This window comes from Mirounga leonina, unplaced genomic scaffold (genome assembly GCF_011800145.1).
Source record: "Mirounga leonina isolate KUSES-001 unplaced genomic scaffold, KU_Mleo_1.0 Mir_151, whole genome shotgun sequence".
In the NCBI taxonomy this organism is placed as follows: Eukaryota; Metazoa; Chordata; class Mammalia; order Carnivora; family Phocidae; genus Mirounga; species Mirounga leonina.
In genome coordinates, this window is record NW_023270377.1 from 69,505,894 (window position 1) to 69,527,440 (window position 21,547).

The 21,547-nt window shown below is 40.9% G+C and overlaps 1 protein-coding gene across 8 annotated transcripts in view; it reads left to right on the top strand.

Annotated features, from left to right (window-relative positions):
- Window positions 1-21,547, top strand: part of RBMS1 (RNA binding motif single stranded interacting protein 1) — a 209,462-nt gene that overhangs the window by 63,915 nt on the left and 124,000 nt on the right. For 2 of the 8 annotated variants that reach the window (XM_035007918.1, XM_035007921.1), the window contains exon 1: window positions 13,837-14,253. The exons of 5 other annotated variants lie outside the window; for them this stretch is intronic. In XM_035007918.1, coding sequence (XP_034863809.1) covers window positions 14,185-14,253 — 69 coding nt within the window. In that variant the 5' untranslated portion in view covers window positions 13,837-14,184. Of the gene's footprint in view, window positions 1-7,015; window positions 7,145-13,836; window positions 14,254-21,547 lie in introns of those variants that run through there. One more of the 8 variants, XM_035007924.1, reaches the window with a different exon arrangement.

A 21,547-nucleotide genomic window follows, 5' to 3' on the forward strand; every position in this document is an offset into this window, starting at 1 on the left:
ATCCCTACAGAAAAGCTGAGATTGGATCTCTAGATGTGGAGTGCTAATTTTGGGTAAACTCCTATATGGAAAAATTCTAGAGCAGGGAAGAAAAGAAGGCAAAGGAAGATGACCAAAAGAGTAGACATCTTGGAATTTCATGAAGATGAGTGACAGAACTAAATCATGTTGGATGAGAGGATGAAGAGGTGCTTGTGCGTGAGTGGTAGGGGCACAAGACACAATACAATAGTCTATAACTAGAATGGGAAGTGAAGACGAGCAAACATCCACTGATGAACAGTCTTCCGAGAACTCTGGCAATGAAGGCGAGAAGGAATGAAACAGCTTAAGAAGCGATGGAAGGGGGTGCTGTTGGTGACGACAGTGACCTGATAGAACAGAGGAATGGGAGCGTAAAGACAACAAAGAGGAAGCTTAACATTTCTACATCTGGGATGGGAAGAATAATGGTGGTGTGAAGAGTAACGAAACAATACCTATAAAATACTTGTAACAATGTCTGGCACATTACGCACTCAAAAAAAGTTATCTAATAGTATTATTTTTTATTAAGAGTGCAGAATAGATGGAAGAACGGTAAATTCAGAACTTGATGTCATGCAATGATGTTAGTCCTTGAAGTAAAGTGGATAGGCAGGTTTTGTTGCAGTGGAGTTCAAGGATCTGCAAGGTTGGGGTTTTAGATGACATGATACCAACTGGGAAAAGCTCTTAGCTATGTGCTAAATTATCTGAAGGTAAATAAATGATAAAGAATCTCTGTAATGATGTGTCTAATTGGCTTCTCCCCAAAACTGTAAGGGAGATACTGTCTCTTTCCCCTTTTTTACAACTAAACAGATTTAGGTGAATATTGCTAAACTAGCAAGTGGTAGAATTATCTTTTGAACATGGCAATTGCTGTTGAAAACCCGTGCCTGGCCATTACTCCATATGGTGGACAGGCATGGGCTTTCAACAGAAATGGCAGTTTATAGGTCATAGACGGAGATGGAGTGCATTTTGAGGACTGTGCCGTTTTGCATTGAAGAACAGGAGGATGCAGATGCCCCTTGGTGTGGGGAAGACAGAAGAATCAACCACTGGAGTTTCAAGGGAAGTTGTGTCATCAGGGGAAAGTCTTTCTCAGCTGTTTTAATCATTCTAAAATGCATTTTGGTACCATCTTGGGTTTTAATAAATATATGCTCACTTGAGAAAACAATCATTCCTAAGCCTTCTTAGGTCAAGAGGCTCTAATGTTCATATACTTTATAGCAAGGTTTCTTTCTTTCTCTTTTTTATAGCAGAGCTTTATATATGTATAATAGCTTATAGATATATCTATTGTATCGATGTCTATGTATTATATCCATTATCTATCATGTATATATATGCGTGTGTGTGTGTGTGTGTGTGTGTGTGTGTAGGGAGGGAGGAAGGGAGAGAGACAAAGCTGGGGGAGACAGACAGAGAGGCAGAGAGGGAGGGGGGGAGGGAAGAGAGAGAGAGAGAATGCGTGCACACACGAGCACAGAAGTGCTGAAGTTCAGTGCTTATCTTTTCTGTTCCTGTAGCCACTCTCTATTTCATTCTTTATAACAACGCTGTTCAGATAAGGATGGGAGTGTGTGTCCTCCTCATCTCTGACTCTGAATGGTGCAGAGTAAGACACAGTGACTGATGGAAGTATATAGCATTCTTCAGGTGTGCTGGACCTACAAAGAGGTTGAGAACAGCTGCCTTATGGAGAATCCAGGTCCATAAGGACTTGCTGAGCTCTCCAAGGATGCCTTTCAGTGTAGTAAATAGTGGAGAGTACTTGGCAAACCTTGGCCATAGTTTCATCAGCAGAGAAGTTTATGACGTAAAGACACTCAGTTGACCTAATTTAGGCATTAATACAGTCCTTAGAAAATATAGTGCGAGCTCTTAGAAGATAGATGAGAGCAGGGAAAACTCAGAGGGGGTGGCCCATAAGCTGTGATTTCAACAGAGTCAACAGGGAAGGATGAATGTGGTTTGGCTGATGGAAAAACAGAGGCTGTTTCCTGGCAAAACTCAGAGCCAGAACAGAGTGAGTTCATGGGCAGCCAAAACACAAACAGTGATTGGAAGAGAGGTAAAGGGGGGAAAGAGGTGGAAGTGGAGAGCTTTACAAGTGATGTGCACAGATTTGTATTTGATGTGGAGATTTCAGGAAGTAGAATGATAGGACCAAAGAGGTCGTAAAGAAGATGTTTGGAAGCAGTGTACTTAACAATTTGGAATTAATAAGGACCTGTCAGAGGGAGAAACCGAAGACATTCCAGCAGTTGTAGCTTGAGGAAACTTAATAGATAATAGATATGGACAAAGGAGAGAGTCAGTAAGAACCAAAGAAATGCTGCTAATTTAGAAATCGTGTGTTTTCACTGTCAAGTGTAGACATGGGCCGAATCCTGTTTAATCACTTGGACTTGTGGCATTTTCTAACAGAATCACATTACCTTTTTACTATCTAGACTATCATCTTGTATCTCAACTTTTTAAATGTTTGGGCTTTTTGTTTTTGTTTTTTTTTTTAAGGAGAGATTCATAGAGGAAAGGGTAAAATGGGCAGATAGTGTTGTTTATTTAAAAGAAAATTTATAATCAGCTATGTAGTCCTTTCTAGGTGTTGGAGCACCAAGAATCCATTTGCCTTGGTTTCTGGATCCTCTGAAAATTAACCTCACAAGGCTTTTAGTACACTGGTATCATCTAAAAATACTTTGGTTGTGGAAATTTTCAAACATACATTAAGGTAGAAAGATGAGCTTCAGCAATTCTCAACAATTTGTTCATTCTTATTTACTGATAGAACTTTTAAAAATAATGTGTGACAGAATGAAACAAAGTACATGATTTTCCATTACAAGAGCTTGTACACCTACTTTTTAAAAAATTTGGTAATCATCAAAAACTTAAATTACGACTTTTTAAAATAAAGGGGGCAGAGAGATACAGAAACAGGGGAAAAAGTTTCTACAGTGATTTGTAATGTTTTGTAGCCTGATATACTTGATGTCCATGGTAAATAGCTTAGGTTAATTCTAGGACTTCTTAAAAGAGCCCCTAAAATAGGATATATTTTTAAATCACTCAAGAGATCATGAATTACAGATCCTAGAATGATATTCTCTAATATTGAAGAAGTTTGGCTATAAATTGGAATTTATAATTTGTCATTGAATTAACATGTCTCAAAATTATAGGCTTGTTTGACTTTTATGGAATAATAATATCTGTTCAAATGGGATTTGCCAGCATTTTGAAGACATTCATTCATTCATTCATTCATACATTCACTGAAGCAATATTTGAATGCCTAATATGTTCCGGGCCCTGAGTTAGGTGCTTGGGATATATTAGCAGTTTGATGTGTTAATAATTCCTATAAGATAATTTTCATTGTGGAATCAATTACAGTTTTCTCTTATTACAAGGGAAACTCCATTACAGATAAATGAAATTTATAGGTAATCTCCAAGCTTATGGAGAATATAAGTTGGTCCAGACTATAGGTTGGTTCAGCCTGTCGTCAGTTAATGGATTGACCAGTTTGTTTCACTTTTTCATACTGGCTTTATCTTCACGCCAACAGTGAAATGACTAAAAGGAAAGCTGCGTAAGGAAGAAGGGGGAAATAAAAGGGGCTGGTCACTTCCTGAACAAATATGAAATATCGGATAGTAGCATCTACTAATAGTCCTTGCTCCAAGTAAACCATTTACGCTTTTTCTCTATAATGGGGTCATCTTATCGGCTAAGTTACTGTTTTTGATTCACTTTGTAATTTCATATCAATTTTAAGGATTGTGATAACCATTTTAAATTTTTTTTTAAATTTTTTTATTTATTTGAGAGAGAGAGAGAAACAGCATGAGAGGGGATAGGGTCAGAGGGAGAAGCAGGCTCCCCGCCGAGCCAGGAACCTGATGTGGGACTCGATCCCAGGACTCCGGGACCATGACCTGAGCCGAAGGCAGTCGCTTAACCAACTGAGCCACCCAGGCGCCTGTGATAACCATTTTAAATGTATGTCTTTTTATATCTGACTTCCCTGATTCCTGTAAAAATTGCTTTTCCGATCTGAAGCCGGAGGAAGACTGAGCACTGGCATTCCAGGTGCTGCAAAAAGACGGAAATCTGTCTGTGAGCCTCGTAGGTTTGAATTCATGCTGTGCGCCAAAACAGGGCTGACACCCGATCTTTGGAATGTGTGTGTATGTCTGTGCGCAAGCATTTGTGTGACGAAAACCTGTTAAAGAAGTAACAGTACAGGACGAATGTTCTCAAGTTCTCTTTGCAACTGACAACTTTAAAAAAGCACTAAAAGCAAGAAGTGTGGAATGGAGAAGTCTGATAAATATCTACAGATTTAGGTTCATCTCCCTTTACCCCGTCTTGTTACATCAGTGCACTGTATGAAACACTATGGGTGTAATTCGATATGATTGTGAGAAGATGGCCCAGGAGGGGAGTAGACGGTTCAGCCCGAGCCTTTGTGAGATTAGGGTAAAGGTTCTCATTCTGACTTGTGGAGACTGTGCCCACTAGTCGTAAGACACACAGTCAGATCTCCTTGGAAAAAAATCAGTCTGTGAGTCATTTACTTGTAACCTCTTAGTAGCTCTGTGTTCTTAGGAAGGTTGAAAATGAGCCTTTGAAAAAATATATTTCTCCAGCCTAAGCTATGAATAAAAACAACACGTGTGTGCATTTGTATGCATTGTGCTCATGCACCTGTATGCCATCTAGACAGAGTCTAAGACTCACCTTTTTCACATTTCAACATCTCTGAAATCAGAATCCATCTTATAATTTATGATGTCTGATAATTACTGTTGTCCATTTTTTTTCAAATGTCAATGTCTCAGTAATTGTCAAGCATCTTTTAATCAGTGGCATCTTGGATTGCATGATATATAGTTTATAGCCAAATATTTATAGGACACTCATCTCAGAGAGATGAGTAGGACATTTCTCCTTTCCCCAAAAAGTAAAGCAAGAATATTTATTCTGACAGGAACAGTTTAGGTCAAGAGAAACCATTTGGTTGTGGACTCCTATTTCCTTAATAAGTCACACACAAATGCAAAATGTGTCATTTATTACAACCCCTCTTATGATTCCAAGTGATCTAAAAATTAGGATGAAAACCCATCATGTTTACTGTAATCTATAAAGCTGATTCTTTAAGATTTGATCACTCCATTTCTTAGCTCCTGCTCTTTCTAACTTCAGATAATCATGGTTTTGAAAAATGGGTGAAAATCCTCATTTCAGCTACTTGTGTGTCTGTGTGTATAAGAAGGCTGCTTGCCTCATCCATTCATGACCCTAACAAAACCTGTACAGGACGGTGGATTAAGAAACTCATCAGAGATTTACAGACTCTTTAAGCAGTCTTATAAGGTTGTTAAGGCTCAAAATGAGATGACTCTTCCCTCGCTTCTATGGGTAAGGAAGTGTGGAATACAGAAAGAAAAAACACTATACAATATATACAAAACATAGACTAGTTCTGGGGTAGGACTGTGATAACATGGGTTTAGATTTGGAGACCATTTAACATAGAACTTTGTAGTAGATATGGCTAAATGTGGATAGATGGAATGAATTTATTTTTGGTCAGGATGTCCGAGGAGAGACAGTAGCATTCCTTCCATTAGTGCAATACTTATTGGATGATTATTATATGCTAGGCACAGGGCCTGACCCTTAATAATTCTTTCCAACCCTGATAGTTTATATTTCCGGGCCTCATGACCTAGGGCATGTTGTCTCACCTGTTCAAAAAAAGTGAAGAATGCCTGTCCTGCCTCCTTCCCTGAGACTTTAATACGGTTATGTACCATAAGATCTTAATAGGATTTTAACACTTAATAATCCTTTAGTTGAAACATCATCATATTTGCCATTAGATCAAGTATTAGGTAGGAAGCTGAAAGGAGGGTGGTTCTGGGAGGATCCATTTAATATATTGTCAGCATTCTGGGAGTGTTCTTTATAGTTTGGAATTAGGAATTGCTGATGTCATGATCAGTCATATTGTCCTGACAACATCAGAATTTCCTCATTTGCCTTGTCTTCGCTTGGGGAGTATCAATTTGCGACAGGTTTGTCATCTGTTTGCCCCATGTGTTAAGTGTATTAGATAATCCAGAACTAGTCATTCTTAAGGACACTTAGGGTGGGGAGTTTTTATAAGCTCTCTATGTAGCCCATTCCAGAACTTTTAACTAAATATTCTGATGTTGGAAAATTTGCCATTGTACATACTCAACTGAATAGAAATTCATTTCTAATTCTTTATTCTCTTGTTTAAACCTTTACATTTATAATTCAGTGGAGAACGAAAAGCTCCTTAGCATCTCCATTTACTTAAAGGACGTTATTAATTGTCCTATCACCCTCCTGTTCAGGTGAAATAGACATCATTTAATGGTAATCGTAACAATGGAAGAGAAAGGAAACTGTTTCATTGGGGTTTTTTTCTCCTGTGTTTTTAAATGCATTTAAATGCTTTTAAATGCTCATTTCTGCTATGGATCCCAGGTTTTGGGTAAACATTGGTTATATCCCCCAGACATTTAGGAAAGTCTTAGGATAACCTTTTGTCAGTCTGAGCTTACAGGAGGGTGTTGTGTGTCCCACGTACAGTTGTTCGCTCTGTACTCTCAAAGTTGTCATTCCAGCTGTTGATTTTTACTCATGGGAAGGAGATGGTCATTCCAGGTTCGAATTTTGTTTTTCATGATTTTGAGATTTTTTTTGGGGGGGCTATGGTTTTCTACAAATTCTGTCGATACCCTAAGTCCTTTCTGTCTCTTCTCAAGTAACAAGAGACAGATGTGATGGCCCTTTCCAGCACAGTAGCCCCTCTCTTGCTTACCTCAGCCCTTTTACTTGCTTACACACAGTAGATGATTATGTGACTTCCATATCAAAGATCATCTCATATCTTCCATAATTTGTATATTTTACTCGAATTCATGGACAATTCATTGAATTATCTCGAAGTATTCTGAAAATAAGCACTTGTTTTCTTATAGGCTTGCTATAGGAATGGAGAATAACAGCTCCAATACTAGATTTCCACAGTCAAAGAAGATAGAGGATTGAGGCATCCATCCAGGTAATTTAGGAAAATAGTAATCCACAATAAATGAAAAATGAAGTTCTTTGTCCTAGTTTTCCAAATAGTTGACTCTCTTTTATTTTGTTATAGAATTTGATGTAAATTCAATGTAGTATAAAATAAAGACAAAAATCTTGTCATATAGCCTTCTCCTGTCCCAGATTTTTTTTTTTTTGAAAAGAATAAGAACCCATATAGCTATTTTTATAGAAAACTTTGGAAAAGAGATTTAACTTACAGAGAACCATGATTTCAGAAATATGAGTAAGCTTTGAATTTTATTAACTATTCTTTTTTAATTTAAGATTTTATTTATTTATTTGACAGAGAGAGTGAGCACACACAAGCAGGGGGAGCGGCAGGCAGAGGGAGAGGGAGAAGCACGCTCCCTGCTGAGCAGGGAGCCCGATGTGGGGCTCGATCCCAGGGCCCTGGGGACCATGACCTGAGCCCGAAGGCAGACACTTAACTGACTGAGCCATCCAGGCGCCCCCTATTAACTATTCTATAAGAGCAGGGCGATAACAAATTTATGAGCAGATTATATCCAAAAGTTTTGTAGTGTAAATTATTTGCTTCAGATTTGGAGGATGTTTCGCCATAGAGAGAAATGTCCTAAATAGTGATTAGGATTTTAGTTGACCTATAAACATCTATGAATCCCACAATGAAACTAATCACTGATATGGTCTACTACTTTCAAGGGAAAACATGTTTTCAGTTCCAGTGCACGTTTCTGGAAGTACCTTCCACCTAGTCACCATCCCAGCTTCTAGAAGGTAGTTCTTTCTGCATCCTCTCCCAACTCCATTCTGCCACCTATCCCAGAAAATAAAACTGCTCCAAGAGAGGAGTTACATCTTAGTAACCATCAGTTAAAAGAGATTTAGGAGCTAGATTAGGTGAGAATATATATCTGTACTATTAACTGTATATTCTAATATTGGAAAGCTTGCCTTCATATTCAACTGAATGAAAATTCGACATTATTCCGTATCCTCTTTTAAGTAACTTGCCTGAGGTCACATAGATGGTAACTGGGAAAGATACATACTTAGTCTTGGGCTCTTAAGTTTTCCCCAATGGGGTTTGGACTTGACCCTTAGCTAAGAGTTATAATAACCATTATTAGTGTTACGGGAGGCAGGGGACTTTGGAGTCAGAGAGACCTGAGTTCAAACCCCAGTTCCATCTTGTATTGGATCTGTGGCCTAGGGAAAGTTCCTTAAACCTCCAAGCTTCAGTACTTCAGTTTTCTCTTCAGTAAAGTGGGATAAATGTTCTTTCCTCGTGATTGTGTGTGTGTGAGAGAGACAGGAACACAAGGGCAGGGGACATGCTGAGAGAGTGCCTGGAATATAGTAGTTACTCAGTAAATGACAGCTATTATTTATTAGTCCTTGCAGAGAAAACAGTAGTAGGGCAAAGCCTGTTCTGTGTGGCTCCCCAGAATAGATTTAAGAATCATCGGAATATTGCTTGTGGTCAGACTCCTCAGAATACGGCTATATTTATGTTGTTCTGTATGCATTCTAGGATTTTAGCTATAGAGCTATAGTTTTATTATAGTGGTTTCATTTTTATATACATACGATTTTATGTGTGTCTAGGGAGGCTTTAAGTCTAGAATAAGGATCGTAGATTTTTTAAAAAGCAAAATAGTAAATAAGAGAAAATATTGCTGCTACTTTAGAAATTGGGTACTTTATTAACTCTATTTGGTACCAGGAAAGAACAGAAATTTAAAGAATCTGCTGACCTCATATTTTTTCTTTTTTTCTCTCTCTCTCTCTTTTGCTGGGAGCCAGAGGCTTTGTGAGCTTTTAAACATAGAGACTCTTAAATGTAAACAGTTTTTTAGTGTGAACTGCTTATACTAACCCATACCATGTGATTATATTTTATTCATTAAAAATTGTAATTTGAAATAATGTTGGGTGAATTTTTCCTCGAGTCCTTTCTGTTTTTAATTGTGGTCCAAATAAAAAAAGTGCCTGAAATGCTTTAGCAGTGATAGAGGGATAGAACCTGCTATAGATCTGTTCTTTTGTTGATAGAGATGTTCTGTTCTCTTATCTCACTGGACATCTCCTCTGCTCCCATTTTTTTTCTTCTTTCAAAGCTTAGTTTCCTCACCATACTTTCTTTGTAGTAATTTCATTCAAAGGCTCCTTTCTTCTGCGGGGTTCAGTAAAGTGTGTGTTGGAATGAGGGGGCTCCCTAGCCTTTTGACTTTTTGTCATCTGCTCCCTTCTGGGAGTTCATCAATTAGCCATGATTTCAGCAGCTATCACCCCAAATCCACATGCTCTCTCATACAAGCCCTGTATCTCAAGGTCTGTTTTTCTGGTCATCTGCATAGTGCTTCTTTCTAAATGTCTCTCAAACAAAACATGTATACATCTGAGCTTCCCACACCCGTGTTGTGCATCCTGTATTGATCTTTCCCTCTGGCGGACTCCCATAGCACATACTTGTCTAGACCACTTGGCTGGGACTTATCACTTTATGCCTTGCATTATTAGTGTATAGCAACTCGGGTGCTGTACGGGTTACAGTACTCACCTAGGAATTGGAGCATTATTTATAAGGCTTTGTGGGGAGACAGCATTAGAGAGTTAAAGCAGCACAGGATGAAGTCTTTTAACCCTAGCTGGGTCTCAGTTTTAACACTGCTTGCTACTTACTAGCAATGGGTAGGTCAGTCAGTCCTACTTTTTTCCCTGTCATCCGTAAATGGAGCCTAATCACCCTTCCCACTTCATAGGGTTGTTGTCAATGATTTATATAAATGAAAGTCACATTTTCAGATTGTTTCTTGGGACAAATGTCTCCTAAGTTCAGATTCTCAAATTCCAGGTCTACAAATGCTTGGAGGTCACGGGTCCCCTCTTCTCTACTGAGATCGCAGGCTTCTGCCTGTACCGATTGGCTCAGTCCTTATTAGCCTCCTTCACAGACTCCTCCTGCCTTACAGAGTGTGATCTCTGATGCTGCCCACCGTCTTCCCATTCATACCGAAATGGTCCCGGTTCAACACATAACTTCTTTAAAGGAAATGGGACAAAAACAAATGCGGGAGAAAATCTTCAGGGCACCTAGGCTATTGAAACAGACTTTTTGCCATACTTTTTTTTTAACCTCTGAAAGTTAAGTCTGGTGTACACAGACTTAGAAAGCTCTTTTTACTTGTTGTCAATTCCATCTATACCCTTGCTCCTGTTCTTTTCGATGGTCAGCCAGACGTCCTAGGCATCAGTTATGTATACAGTACACCCACTTAAATCTACAAACCACCGCTATAGAACCTGGAAAAACAATAATAACAGCTGCCATTTACTGAGTTTGGCATTTTGTTGGTATACCATAGGTATACTTAAGACAATCTGTGAGGAGTCTGGGACTCAGAGAGGTTAACTCACTTGCCGCAGGCCACGTGGCTAGTAAGTGAGAAGCTGAAATGTGGAGCCAGATTTGTTCGGCTATTTAAATTTTGTTCCTTGGATTGTGAAATCCAGATTCACTTAAGCCATCTAAAGAAGGAGGGTGTGGGGTTAAGTATACACATGGAGGGGCTATTGGAAGCCAAAGCAGCTCTAGGGACTGCTGCTCCCTTCATCATCTCACGGCCAAGTGCTCACCGCTCCTGGCATCTGCTTTACTCTCTGCTTGCTGCCAGTCAGCTTCCTGTTTACTCATAGTTTCTGCTTCTTCATAACCTTGGCTTGCATATGGTTTTGGCTTTTTGTGGCCTCAACTCTACCCCCTGGCACTGTTGCAGTTTCAGCCTCTTTCCTAACTAGTTAAGCTCTTGGAGTTTTCTGAATCAGATTCCCAAGGGTGAGAATCTGATTGGATCTGTTCATTTTTTCTATCCGAACCATGTCATAGGTCACTGGCCAGTCTCTGGATTGGCTGCTCTTGGGTCAGATTCCCATAACTTTACCCACCAGCTGAGCTGGGGGTGGAGGGTGTTGTAGGACTGCCTGGACAGCAAAGTCTCAGTTTCCCTTTCAGGAGAAGGAGCATTTACAGGACAGATTCCAAAGCCCTTATTCTTCCCATGATAACTTGCAGCTTCTCTGGAATGTTTCCTTGCTTTGTCTGTCTTAAAACATATTTGTTTCAAAGGTCAATAAACTTTCCCAGATGAATCTCACTAGGATCTATCCCTGTAATCATTTACGACTAAGCACTTGTGAATATCTATAACTGATTATATATACACACATGATTTCATATTTGTGTTATCTCTCTTAGGTTGGAATCATTTGGGCTTTAGTGACTTCATTACATTTTATAGTCTTTGAGGCTATCTTCTCCTTTCTTTATAATGCTTTACTTAGTTAAGAGTATAGTACCTACTTAAGCCTGAAACTTTTGAACCCTGGCTGGTAGACATTGTTTTTAAAAATATATGCCTTTTGTTTTCTCCTTGTATGTCATTCATCAGTATAGGATACTGTATTTTTCTGATATTTAGATATCTTTTTTATTCTTAAAAAGATTCTTTTTAATATTATTTATATTTAATAAGAATACTAATGTATTCTTAGCATACTTAGTATAAAGTGTTATTAGTATATTTTAGTATTCTAATTTAAATTTTGTTATCACTTGAAATTTTCCCTTATCCCTGTAAAACTATTGCAGGGTATCAAATCACGGCTTAGCATTCTAGAATAGCACAACATCAAAAGTATTGTGAACTTAGAGCAGAGCCGTAGAAAAATTAATCTATGCTGTTCTTTGTGGTTTAAATTGTGGTTTCCTAAGAGACCAATCATGACAACTGAGGTTGTACATGGAATATTTCCATAGATGATAGGTCTGAACTTCTGGGGTCCTGGGCATTAAGTTCTCAGGAAAAGATGCCTATAACTTGAACAGTTCTACCTAACACCTTATATTTTATACCTGTGGTTGATAACTTGCAGTAAAGCATCCTAGTGACGGGAGATAGCAAATCGGCAGCTGAAACAATTGTAAACTCATGGAGTAGTAGGAAATAGTTCTAGCATGTATATAATATTAACACGCAACTGAATGTTAGTTGTGCTGTATTTATTTAAATCACTTTAAAGGACAGATATGTTTCTGTGAATTTTATTTAGCAAGTTCTTACTTGTCCATGGTATACCTAGTACTGTGCCTAGAATAAGTTCCTTTGTTGCTGCTTTTTGTTTTTAATGGAAAGAATTAGGAATTACATATATGTATATTTTGTGTATATGGTTGTTTTTAATTAGGTGAGACTTGCTAGTTCTCATCATTTTTGCTGGAGAATGTTGGGAGCATCTTGGAATATGGAGATGGAATATGGTGACTAAGTCACCAGCAGGTTAACTAAGATGAATATTTTCAGTTCCTTGCTGTTGGAAAAACCTTTGAATGGCCACACCTTTTTTTTTTTTTTTTTTAACAGTTTATTTATTTATTTAGTAATCTCTACACCCAGCATGGGGCTCAAACTCAGAACACTGAGATCAAATAGCCACAGCTTCACTAGAAGACCCTAGGGGACACTTTATTTTCCTTATGGTAGCCACAAGTTGAGTGTCTTCACTTCTTAGAGGAGTTAGGATTTTTCATTATCATGGCAGATGGCTCTTTCCAAGGTGTTAGAGGCCAGAGGCCAGGGGAAAAACTTTGTAATACCGCTGTGATACTACCCTGTAATACAGCTGAACAGGCCAACATGAGAGATGGCAAGCCTGCCAACCCTGCCCGGGGTCTGCCTGTAGAACTTGCTGTAGAGGTCCTTCTGCGATGCACAGGTTCTAGGCTTCAAACACCAACTTGAAAGTGATCAAGAAAAGGGGCATCTTAAGCCGCCTTAGATAATTTCACTGGGAAACAAAGGAAACTACCTCCTCCCTTTGTCTCCTTTTTGCAGTTTCTGTGTCCCTTCAGTAGAACACATTCGGTGGCATCTATTATTTAACGTATAGAAGGATTACACTGTTCCAGTTTAAAGGAAGGCTTACCAAACCAATGGCCTTAAGGGATTCTCGCTATCTGATACTGTCATCTTGAAGGTAAGCTGGTAAACTCTGGCATGGGAATGAAGTATCGAACTTTACCGTGCGTACTTGCGGTGAGAGGGTGGGGAGTGTAGACCTGTTTTCCCGTGCTAAAATTTTAGCGTTGTGATTTGGGGGAACGCGGATTTGCAGAGGTTTGATGGAAGGCTGGTTTGTTGGTTGAAGTAGGAGTGATTGCTCGCACCCTTTTGGGAGACTGGGGGCGGGGTGGTGGGTAGTTTGGAAGGATGAAAGAAAAAAGACCCGGGACTGGTTCATTACTACCCAGGTGTCAGAGCGCTCCCCGAAGCCATACCCTTAAAAGGGGCTTCGAGCAGGGGTGCAAAGCTACGGCTGGTGCTTAGGCAAAGAGCCGAGGGGAAAAAAAGAAAAGAGGAGGGGGGTGGCTACTCCAAGGAATGTGCGGCACGCGGGGAGCCAGACCCAACCATTGCACCGAGCGGGGGCGCCGGCGGCTCCCGGGGCGGCGCGGCCCCGGCCCCGGCCCCAAGTCCGGGAGGGAGCGGGCGGGGGCCGATCGGCTGGCGGGGCTGCGGGCGCGACGCCCAGAGGGCGGGCGGGGAGGCGCGGGTGGGCCTGGGCGCGGCGCGAGGCGGTGCGCTGCCGCCTCCCCGCCCCCGGCCGGCGCGCTCTCGGGGCGGTGGTTGAGGCCGCGGTAGGTGGGGACGCGGCGGCGCTGCTCCTCCGCTGCCGCCGGCAGAGTCCGCGCCGCCGCCAGCTCCGCGCGCGAACTCCCGTCCATGGCACGCAGGGCGGCGGCCGCCCGAGCTGCCCGAGTCTCGCCCGCCGCCGTCGCGCCGCACTTTTAGGCGAGTCGGGCGGTCGAGGGCGGAGGAGAAGTCAGCCCCGAGCTGCAGCCCCCGCCGGCCGCCGCCGCGCGGCGAGAGGGAGTTCCCAGAGCGCCGCGGCCCGGGCCGGCCCCTCCTGCGCCCTCCCCCTCGCGGCGAGGCTGCCCCGCGCCCGCGCCCGCGCCCGCCGCCCGCGCCCGCCGCGATGATCTTCCCCAGCAGCAGCGGCAACCCCGGGGGCAGCAGCAACTGCAGGACGCCTTATCGCAAGCAGGTGAGGCGGCGGCCGGGATGCCGCGCCGAGGCCGGCCGCCCAGCTTTACAAAGGGCGCCGGCGCTCGGCCGGACACCGCTCTTCCCCTCGGAGGGACCGGACTGGGCGGTGACCTTGTTTCCGAAGGAGGCGGCCCGCGGGGACGGCTCGGGCCGGTGACCTTAGCTGGGGAGATGCCCTCGTCCCCGCCGGCCGCGCCGGCTGGGACGTGGAGGAAGGGGAAGGGGTGGAGAGGCGGCGAGAGCGCAGCGCGCCGGGCCAGGGGCTTCTCCCCAGCTCTGCAACAAGTTTGGTTTTTTTTTTTTTTTTTTTTCCACCCTGAAACCTTTGTGTGTAGAAGAGTACGGTAATAAGTCGTAACGTTGGTTTGCAACAATCTTCGCTCGGAGCCCGAAAGAACCTGCCTGATTCATAGCAAACCCGGAAGACCAATTTGTGTGTGTGCTTGTGTGTGTGTGTGTGTCCGCGCGCGTCACCCCCCATATATATATTAAAAAAGAGAGAGACGAAACAGGAACTTCTGTCACTTTCTCAAGGTTTTCAGTTTTCAGAAGCACAGGGAAATCCTGTGACATCCTAGTTGCAGAGATACTTGGATAAGCCTGAGTCATACACATGCCTTTTCCTATTTTAATACCGTTTCATACATTTTTTAACAGATTGAACTCCAAAGGCACTTTAGTGGTTAGATCGAAATCCCCTGCCGGGAAAAGGAGTGGAGCTGGGAGCTTACAGTTTCGGCCTTTTGTTTTGTTTTTTCATCTTTGTTTTTAAAAGAAGGTTACTGAAGCCATGTTGTGATAAATCTCACAGAGCCTTTCAGCAGCAGCAATAACAAAACCTAGCTTTAAATTATGTAAAAAATGTGCAGGTCTGTTTAGAAAAGGTTAAACTGATTTAGAGGTCAGCGGCAAGATGCTTGTTGAGAAAACAAAAACACGATTGCAGATATTTTTCTACCATAATAAATCTCTTGTCTACATCCTTAGCCACGGAGACAAATCAATTAAGTTATTATCCCAATAATGATACAAGCGAACTCTATCCTTCCTTGCAGACCGTAGCTCTGTTAAGATCATGACAGATAACAGGGATGCCTGGTGGCTTTCCTAAAGACATTCACAGGATTATTGATTGTATGTAGTCCTTTTTGTTCTCAAAGTCATTTGATGGGGGGTATGTCTTAGCATAAGTATATCTGAAAGTAGGGCTAATTTGGTCAAACAGTGACGGTGTCAAAAAAGTATTGTTTTCTGGTCTTGGGTTCTTTTACTTGTTAGCTTTCCCTTGAAAAGGTAGTAAACACCCTGGTCTGTGTCCTTTGCTGTCCAAGTCAGTGCAACTTTTACCTGGCTTAAGAAAAGCTCCTTTTTTTTCCACGAAAAAAAAAATCTGCATTTCTGACTTGTCTGAAGTATATGCTAAAATTGTCTAGATTCAAAACCAGGCATCTCTAAACTCACTTCGTGTGGCCTCATTTAAAATAAATGTCCTCGGATCCAGCACACTTACATCAACTTCATCAATGATGCCGATTTGCAATAAATATTCTTCTCCTGAACCCTCCTCTTCCACCCACCTCTCTCTACCTGAAAAGATGGCTAATTATGTAAAGGCCTCATGTATTCATTTATTTGTTGTCAAAACCCGGTGGGGTGTTAGCTCTGAAATGGGGAAAAGGCTCTGAGGGCGAGGCCCTTTTGCTGTGAGGGGCTGGAGGTTTTGTGTGTGGAGGGGGACAGCCTGCTGGTCTGGAGCACGCTGATAAGATGCTCTTCTTTTCACTGGGCTCTCCTTAGATTCAGAGACTAAAAGGGCTGACTGAATCAGAAAAACAAACAGACTTTCTTTTTTCTATAGGCAAAGAAAGAAATGAATGTGTAGGCATTATACAGACACAAGACCCCGGGTACCAGTGGTATTTGAGTCAAAGGCTTCTTTTGTTAGTATTTAGCCATTCACTGGGAAAGCACACTTCCAGCGTGGGGACCTGGTTACCATGAGTGACTTTGTGATCTCATCCTGGCTTCGTCTAAACGGGAAGTCTAATTAATGTCTTTTATAAGATTTTGTGATGTTAAGCTTGCACCTTTCGGTTTGTATAAATTTGTTCATTTCGATGAAAGAATAGGTAAATTTTAGGTGTACAATGTGATTTGATTTTAATCTACAAATATATAAGCAGCTCTTAGAGCTGATTTCAGATAATTTGCCTGAGGAAAAAATGGAATGTGAGGAAGACCTAAAAATCACCTTTTGGAGAAAGATAGGAGAATCACAGTTTTTTAGGCATATATATTAGTAGTAGCTAACCATCACTGAGCACCTTACTGCCTGCTGCAGGTCACTGTTCTAAGTGCTTTAGGTGGATTAACTAATTTTAGTCATCTTGACAGTCCTATGAGACAAGTAATACTATCTCCCTTACAGCTGAGAAAACTGAGGCATAGATTAAGTAACTTGCCCAGTCTGTACAACCCAAAGTGCCGAGCCGGGATTTGGACCCTGGCAGTCAAGCTCTTAAAACCATCACATTGCAATTGCCTGCTTATGGGCACATCTCAGTAGAAACTCATACAGAGCTCATCCGCATCACTGCCCATTGCCTTTTTCATCTCAAAAGTCCAGTTTAGGGATTCCTCCTGCCTTTTTTTTTTTTTTTTTTTTTTTTTTTTTGAGGGGAAGGGTGGAGGTTGTGAGGTTGAAAGTGAAGGATGAAGTAAGTGGATAGTATGGATGATGGGTTCATGACATTTGAAAGCCAAAGTATTGCTTCAGTGAATGACTGTAGAATCTCTTTTTAAAAACTTTATATTTTACATGTATCGGAGTCAGCCAGTTTCAGTTAAAGCAGAGGTAGGTGGTGCTCGTCCCCCTCCTGCCCCATGATCTCTGGCATCATCTCGGATAAACAGGATTTTCCTGCATCACAGGCCTATGAGCACATTAGAAATACACCTGCTTGGCTTAGGTCAAAGTGAAGACACTTTTGAGTGAAGTGATAAGCCAGTAGGCAGTATCTAGACAAAGATTGTTTGTCCAAGCCTCAGTGGAGAAGTGTGTACATCCTATTATTGACTGTGACTTTCAGAAACGTGATATTGCTTAAGCATATCCAGTCTGATTGTATGAAAATGCCCTGCAACCTAAACAAAAACCATTTATCAGGACTTCTATAGTTATGAACATATTTTATTGTGTTTCAAAAGAAAAAAATACTTTATGTTAAAGGCTTTAAATACAGAAAACAAGTATTTCCATTTTGCTTTGAATTCTTTTACAAGCCACTTCTCTCTCCATGTTTTCTGACTTCCATTTTAGAACTGCTTTCTCTGGGTAGTTGACTCAGTTATGTCATAGAATTTGGTTTTTTACAAATTGTGGCATGTAGCAATTCCTTTCTTGCTATATGCTGTCGTGGTTTGCAATGGGGCCTTTGAGGAAGAGGAGTGAATGCAAGAATTTGTGTGTGTTTGTGTGTGTGTGTGTGCGTGCGCGCGTGTGTGTGTGTGTGTGTATCTTTCTTTTTCTTTACAAAGATATTGCCAGCTAATAGCTGTACTTGTTGCTAACTTTTGATGAGTGAAGTACTTATCTCCCCAGTTCAAGTAGATTTACATAGTTTGCTGCTTTCTTGAAGATTAACTGGGTGTAGCTGCACGTGAAGAATCCAACAGTGATTCAGTGTTTGGCCTTGTTGGAGGATGACATACAAAGCTGTTGATTAATCCTCTTCAAGCACTTTCTGTTCACAGCAATCGATGTGTAGTAGATTGGGATTTTGTTAAGTTTGAAGATTAAAGTTGTGCATAGAAATATTTAAATGAACACTGTCTGAGCTATTCCCAACGTGTTGTTTTTAGAAGAAGGTAAACATACTTAGGCCACAGAGAGTGGCAGTTGAGGGGAAGGTAGCAGAAAACTAAATTGGTATGCATAAGTAAGGTCTTATCCTTATTTCACATTAGGCTATCTCAGAGGGTTGGTGATAAAGTAGTATTTCTGAATCAAGGAACTGTGCTTTAAATATGTATCCATAGCCATTTGAAAAGTATAGAATTCTCTATCTGTGATTACCCCTTTTTTTCTGCTGGGTACCCCTTTTGGCGGCTCACTACATTTTCTGTAGTTCACTTCGGATTTTGAACACATTTCTTGTTTTTGTTCTTTCTTCCATTTAGGGGCTGATGTCAGCTGGGCTCACCACATATTAGCAATACTTGTCAAGCTCATTCTTGGTGGTAGGGCGTGTATGTGTGTGTGTGTTGGGGGGCGGGGGGGTCTGTCTTGCCCAGGTTTCTGAGAATATATTTCCAAAGCACGCCACCAAAAATAAGTATTTAAAGATATATAGATGATAGTCCCTCCCAACCTCAATTGTATTTAATCCTCACAACATCCATATAAAGGAGAGAAGGGTCAGGAATTTTGAGGCCATGAATTTATTAAATGGCCTAATTGGCAAAAGCGAGGTCTCTGACATCACGAAGGGCTGGGTCTGCTACTAGGAAAAAGAGAAGGAAGCCCAGCTAAGAACAGCTGGAGCCCCACTACACTTCCCTTTCCTTGGCCTCCCAAAGACATGTGGCACACAGAGCGTCCCAGATTTCAGCTTTGGGAAGTGTAGCTCTGTAATTTATTAGTGTTTTTTGTTTGTTTCATAAAGGCCTTTACTCTAGGGTTGTCAGGTAACATCCAGGACGCCAAGATAAATTTGAATTTCCAATAAGCAATGAATAATTTCTTATATCCATATGTCCCAAGTATCGCGTGGTACTGTGTATTTTTATTCGCCCAGTCCAGTAAGCCAGTCTCCCAAAAACCCAGTTCACTTTTTAAAACTAGTTATAAAAAAAACCCGTAGTTATAAACCATACTTTTCCTTCTTTTTCCACTAACATTTTGCCTCTTAGCATATACCTTGAACCCTGATGATAATGTGGATTTCACACTGTTAACTTCTTTGACGGTCACTCAACCTAATTGAAAGACCCTGGCTTAAGTTCTGGCTCTACCACTTGCATGCTTTTCACTTAACCTGTCTAGGCCTCAAGTTTCTGTTAAGGAAGGATAATAGTGCCCATTCCACAGGGCTCTTGCCATCAGTCCTTCTGAGGTGCTATTATTATTAATGTCCCCCCAGAGCAAGCAACAGCAGGTGGTCCTGGGAGGCTCTGTGTGATCCTGGGAGACCTTGACCCAGCCTCTAAGAATGGACTATGTTTAGAAAGTGGGGGCAGCCTCCAGACGGGTAAGGACCTGGAGCACGAAGATGAGACTCTCCACCACTGGAAGGAGAGAGAGAAAGAAAGAACCAAAAAGTAGAAGAGTGCACTCCACCATATTTTAAAACAATTGTTCCTGTATCATGCTCTTATTAGCAGAGTTTGCCTTCTCTCTGGGGAAAGAAAGCCTTCCAATCCTTTCTATTTTATGCAAAGATATGATTGGAGAAGGAAAAAAAAAGAGCATTGATGACTCTTATCAATGAGAATTTGTACCTTTTAATTTGCTTGAAAACAGACAGATATGATTATTAGTATATGCATGATGATTTCCTGAATTCTTTCCTTTGTCTTGTTTGTACATTTGGTTTTCAAAGACGCCGTCTTTGCATTACTCAGAAAAAATAAACTTTTTTTTTTTTTTTTTTGTCCTTGGACATCTATAGGTGTTTGGTGGGTGTTTGTTTTTAATCTTGCATCTGTAGAGAATGGTTTGCTTAACACATTTTAAAAGCTTAGTAAATTTTAAAATAGGATAGGTGGGCCATGAGGAAAGGAAGCAAGCTTTTTCTGGAGTAAGGACAGGTGAAAAAATTAAATGGAACAAACTAAATTGTGTGTTCAAGAAATGGATCAATACAGCTATTGTTACTTAGCACTTATTAAGTGGCAGCAGTGACAGAACTTGGTGCGAGACAGAGTGCTACCCTAGTAAATAGAATTGTATTTGGGTTCCACTTTGCTTATTTAAACATACAGAATTTCAAAACAATAAAGTGTAAACTAGGGAAGATTATATTCGTGTTTGTTAATCATGCATACACTACAGTCTCAAAAATGCGTTAAAAAAAAAGACTGGAGGAAAATTGCCAAAATATTAACAAATATTTTCCTCTGTTGGTAGGTAGAATCACAAGCGACTTATTTTTAGGGGTTGTTTACATTTTTTTCGACCTTCCAGTCTTTCTTGCTTCCTCCAGTAAATATATAGTTCTTCGGTTGTCAAGGAAAAAAGTGAACAAAAATTTAGAAAATCATGTTATTTTAATGTCTAAAAATTGTGAAAATCCAAGAAATTCACGTCATTGAGAATTTCAGCCAGTTGTACTTAGGCACTCCTTGGTTCTGTTCCTGAGCTCTGAGATATCCTTTCCTATTCTTTATGAATTTCTATTCTTCTTTTTACTGCAAACTCTTAATACCATCTCTTTGGAAGTCACCTATTACCGATGGATAGTTTTCATATTTATGAACTTTAGTATTTTCCTATTTTTTAATTTATTTTTTTAGATTTTTTAAATTAATTTATTTGACAGAGAGAGAGAGAGAGGCAGCGAGAGAGAGAACACAAGCAGGAGGAGTGGGAGAGGGAGAAGCAGGCTCCCCGCTGAGTGCGGGACCCTGGGATCATGACCTGAGCCAAGGCAGACGCTTAAAGACTGAGCCACCCAGGCGCCCAGTATTTTCCTGTTTTATATAGACCAAACAGGCCTTCTGTGTTTTGATGTTTTAAAACTGTTTTTAAGACATTTTTGGGACACCAGTTTATCTACATGAGTCAGTAAGGGGAAAATGGAGCTATATATATGAAATTTCATATTCTAGATTGCTTTTCAAGAAAGTAGCCACCCTAAATATATACTGAATACTGAGGAATTGGCCACTATTGTCTCTGTTTTCATTTGACTTACAGCTGCACTTAAATATAGCTGTTTTGTGGACAGATAAGTTCCCCTGCGTTTAATTTCCACATTAAATGTGAAAAATCGACACTGTCCTACTCCTTATGTCAGATTCCTTGGATTTATTTTATTACGAATACTCATGACTATCTTCATCACATACTTCCTTTGTAGCGTTAGCTTTTTGAAAGGGCAGCGGAACAGGAGGCGTGGCTTCTTTCTAGGCCTCTTTAATTTCTAATGGAACATGAGGTTTCTGTAAGAAAGACGCCATACAGATAATGTCAGCACCTCAGAAGCTGTTGTTGCTGTGTGACCCCACGGGCATTTTCAGTATATCACGGGAGTTTTAGATGTGTACGGTCCAGGCTGCAAGGCTTCCAGTGA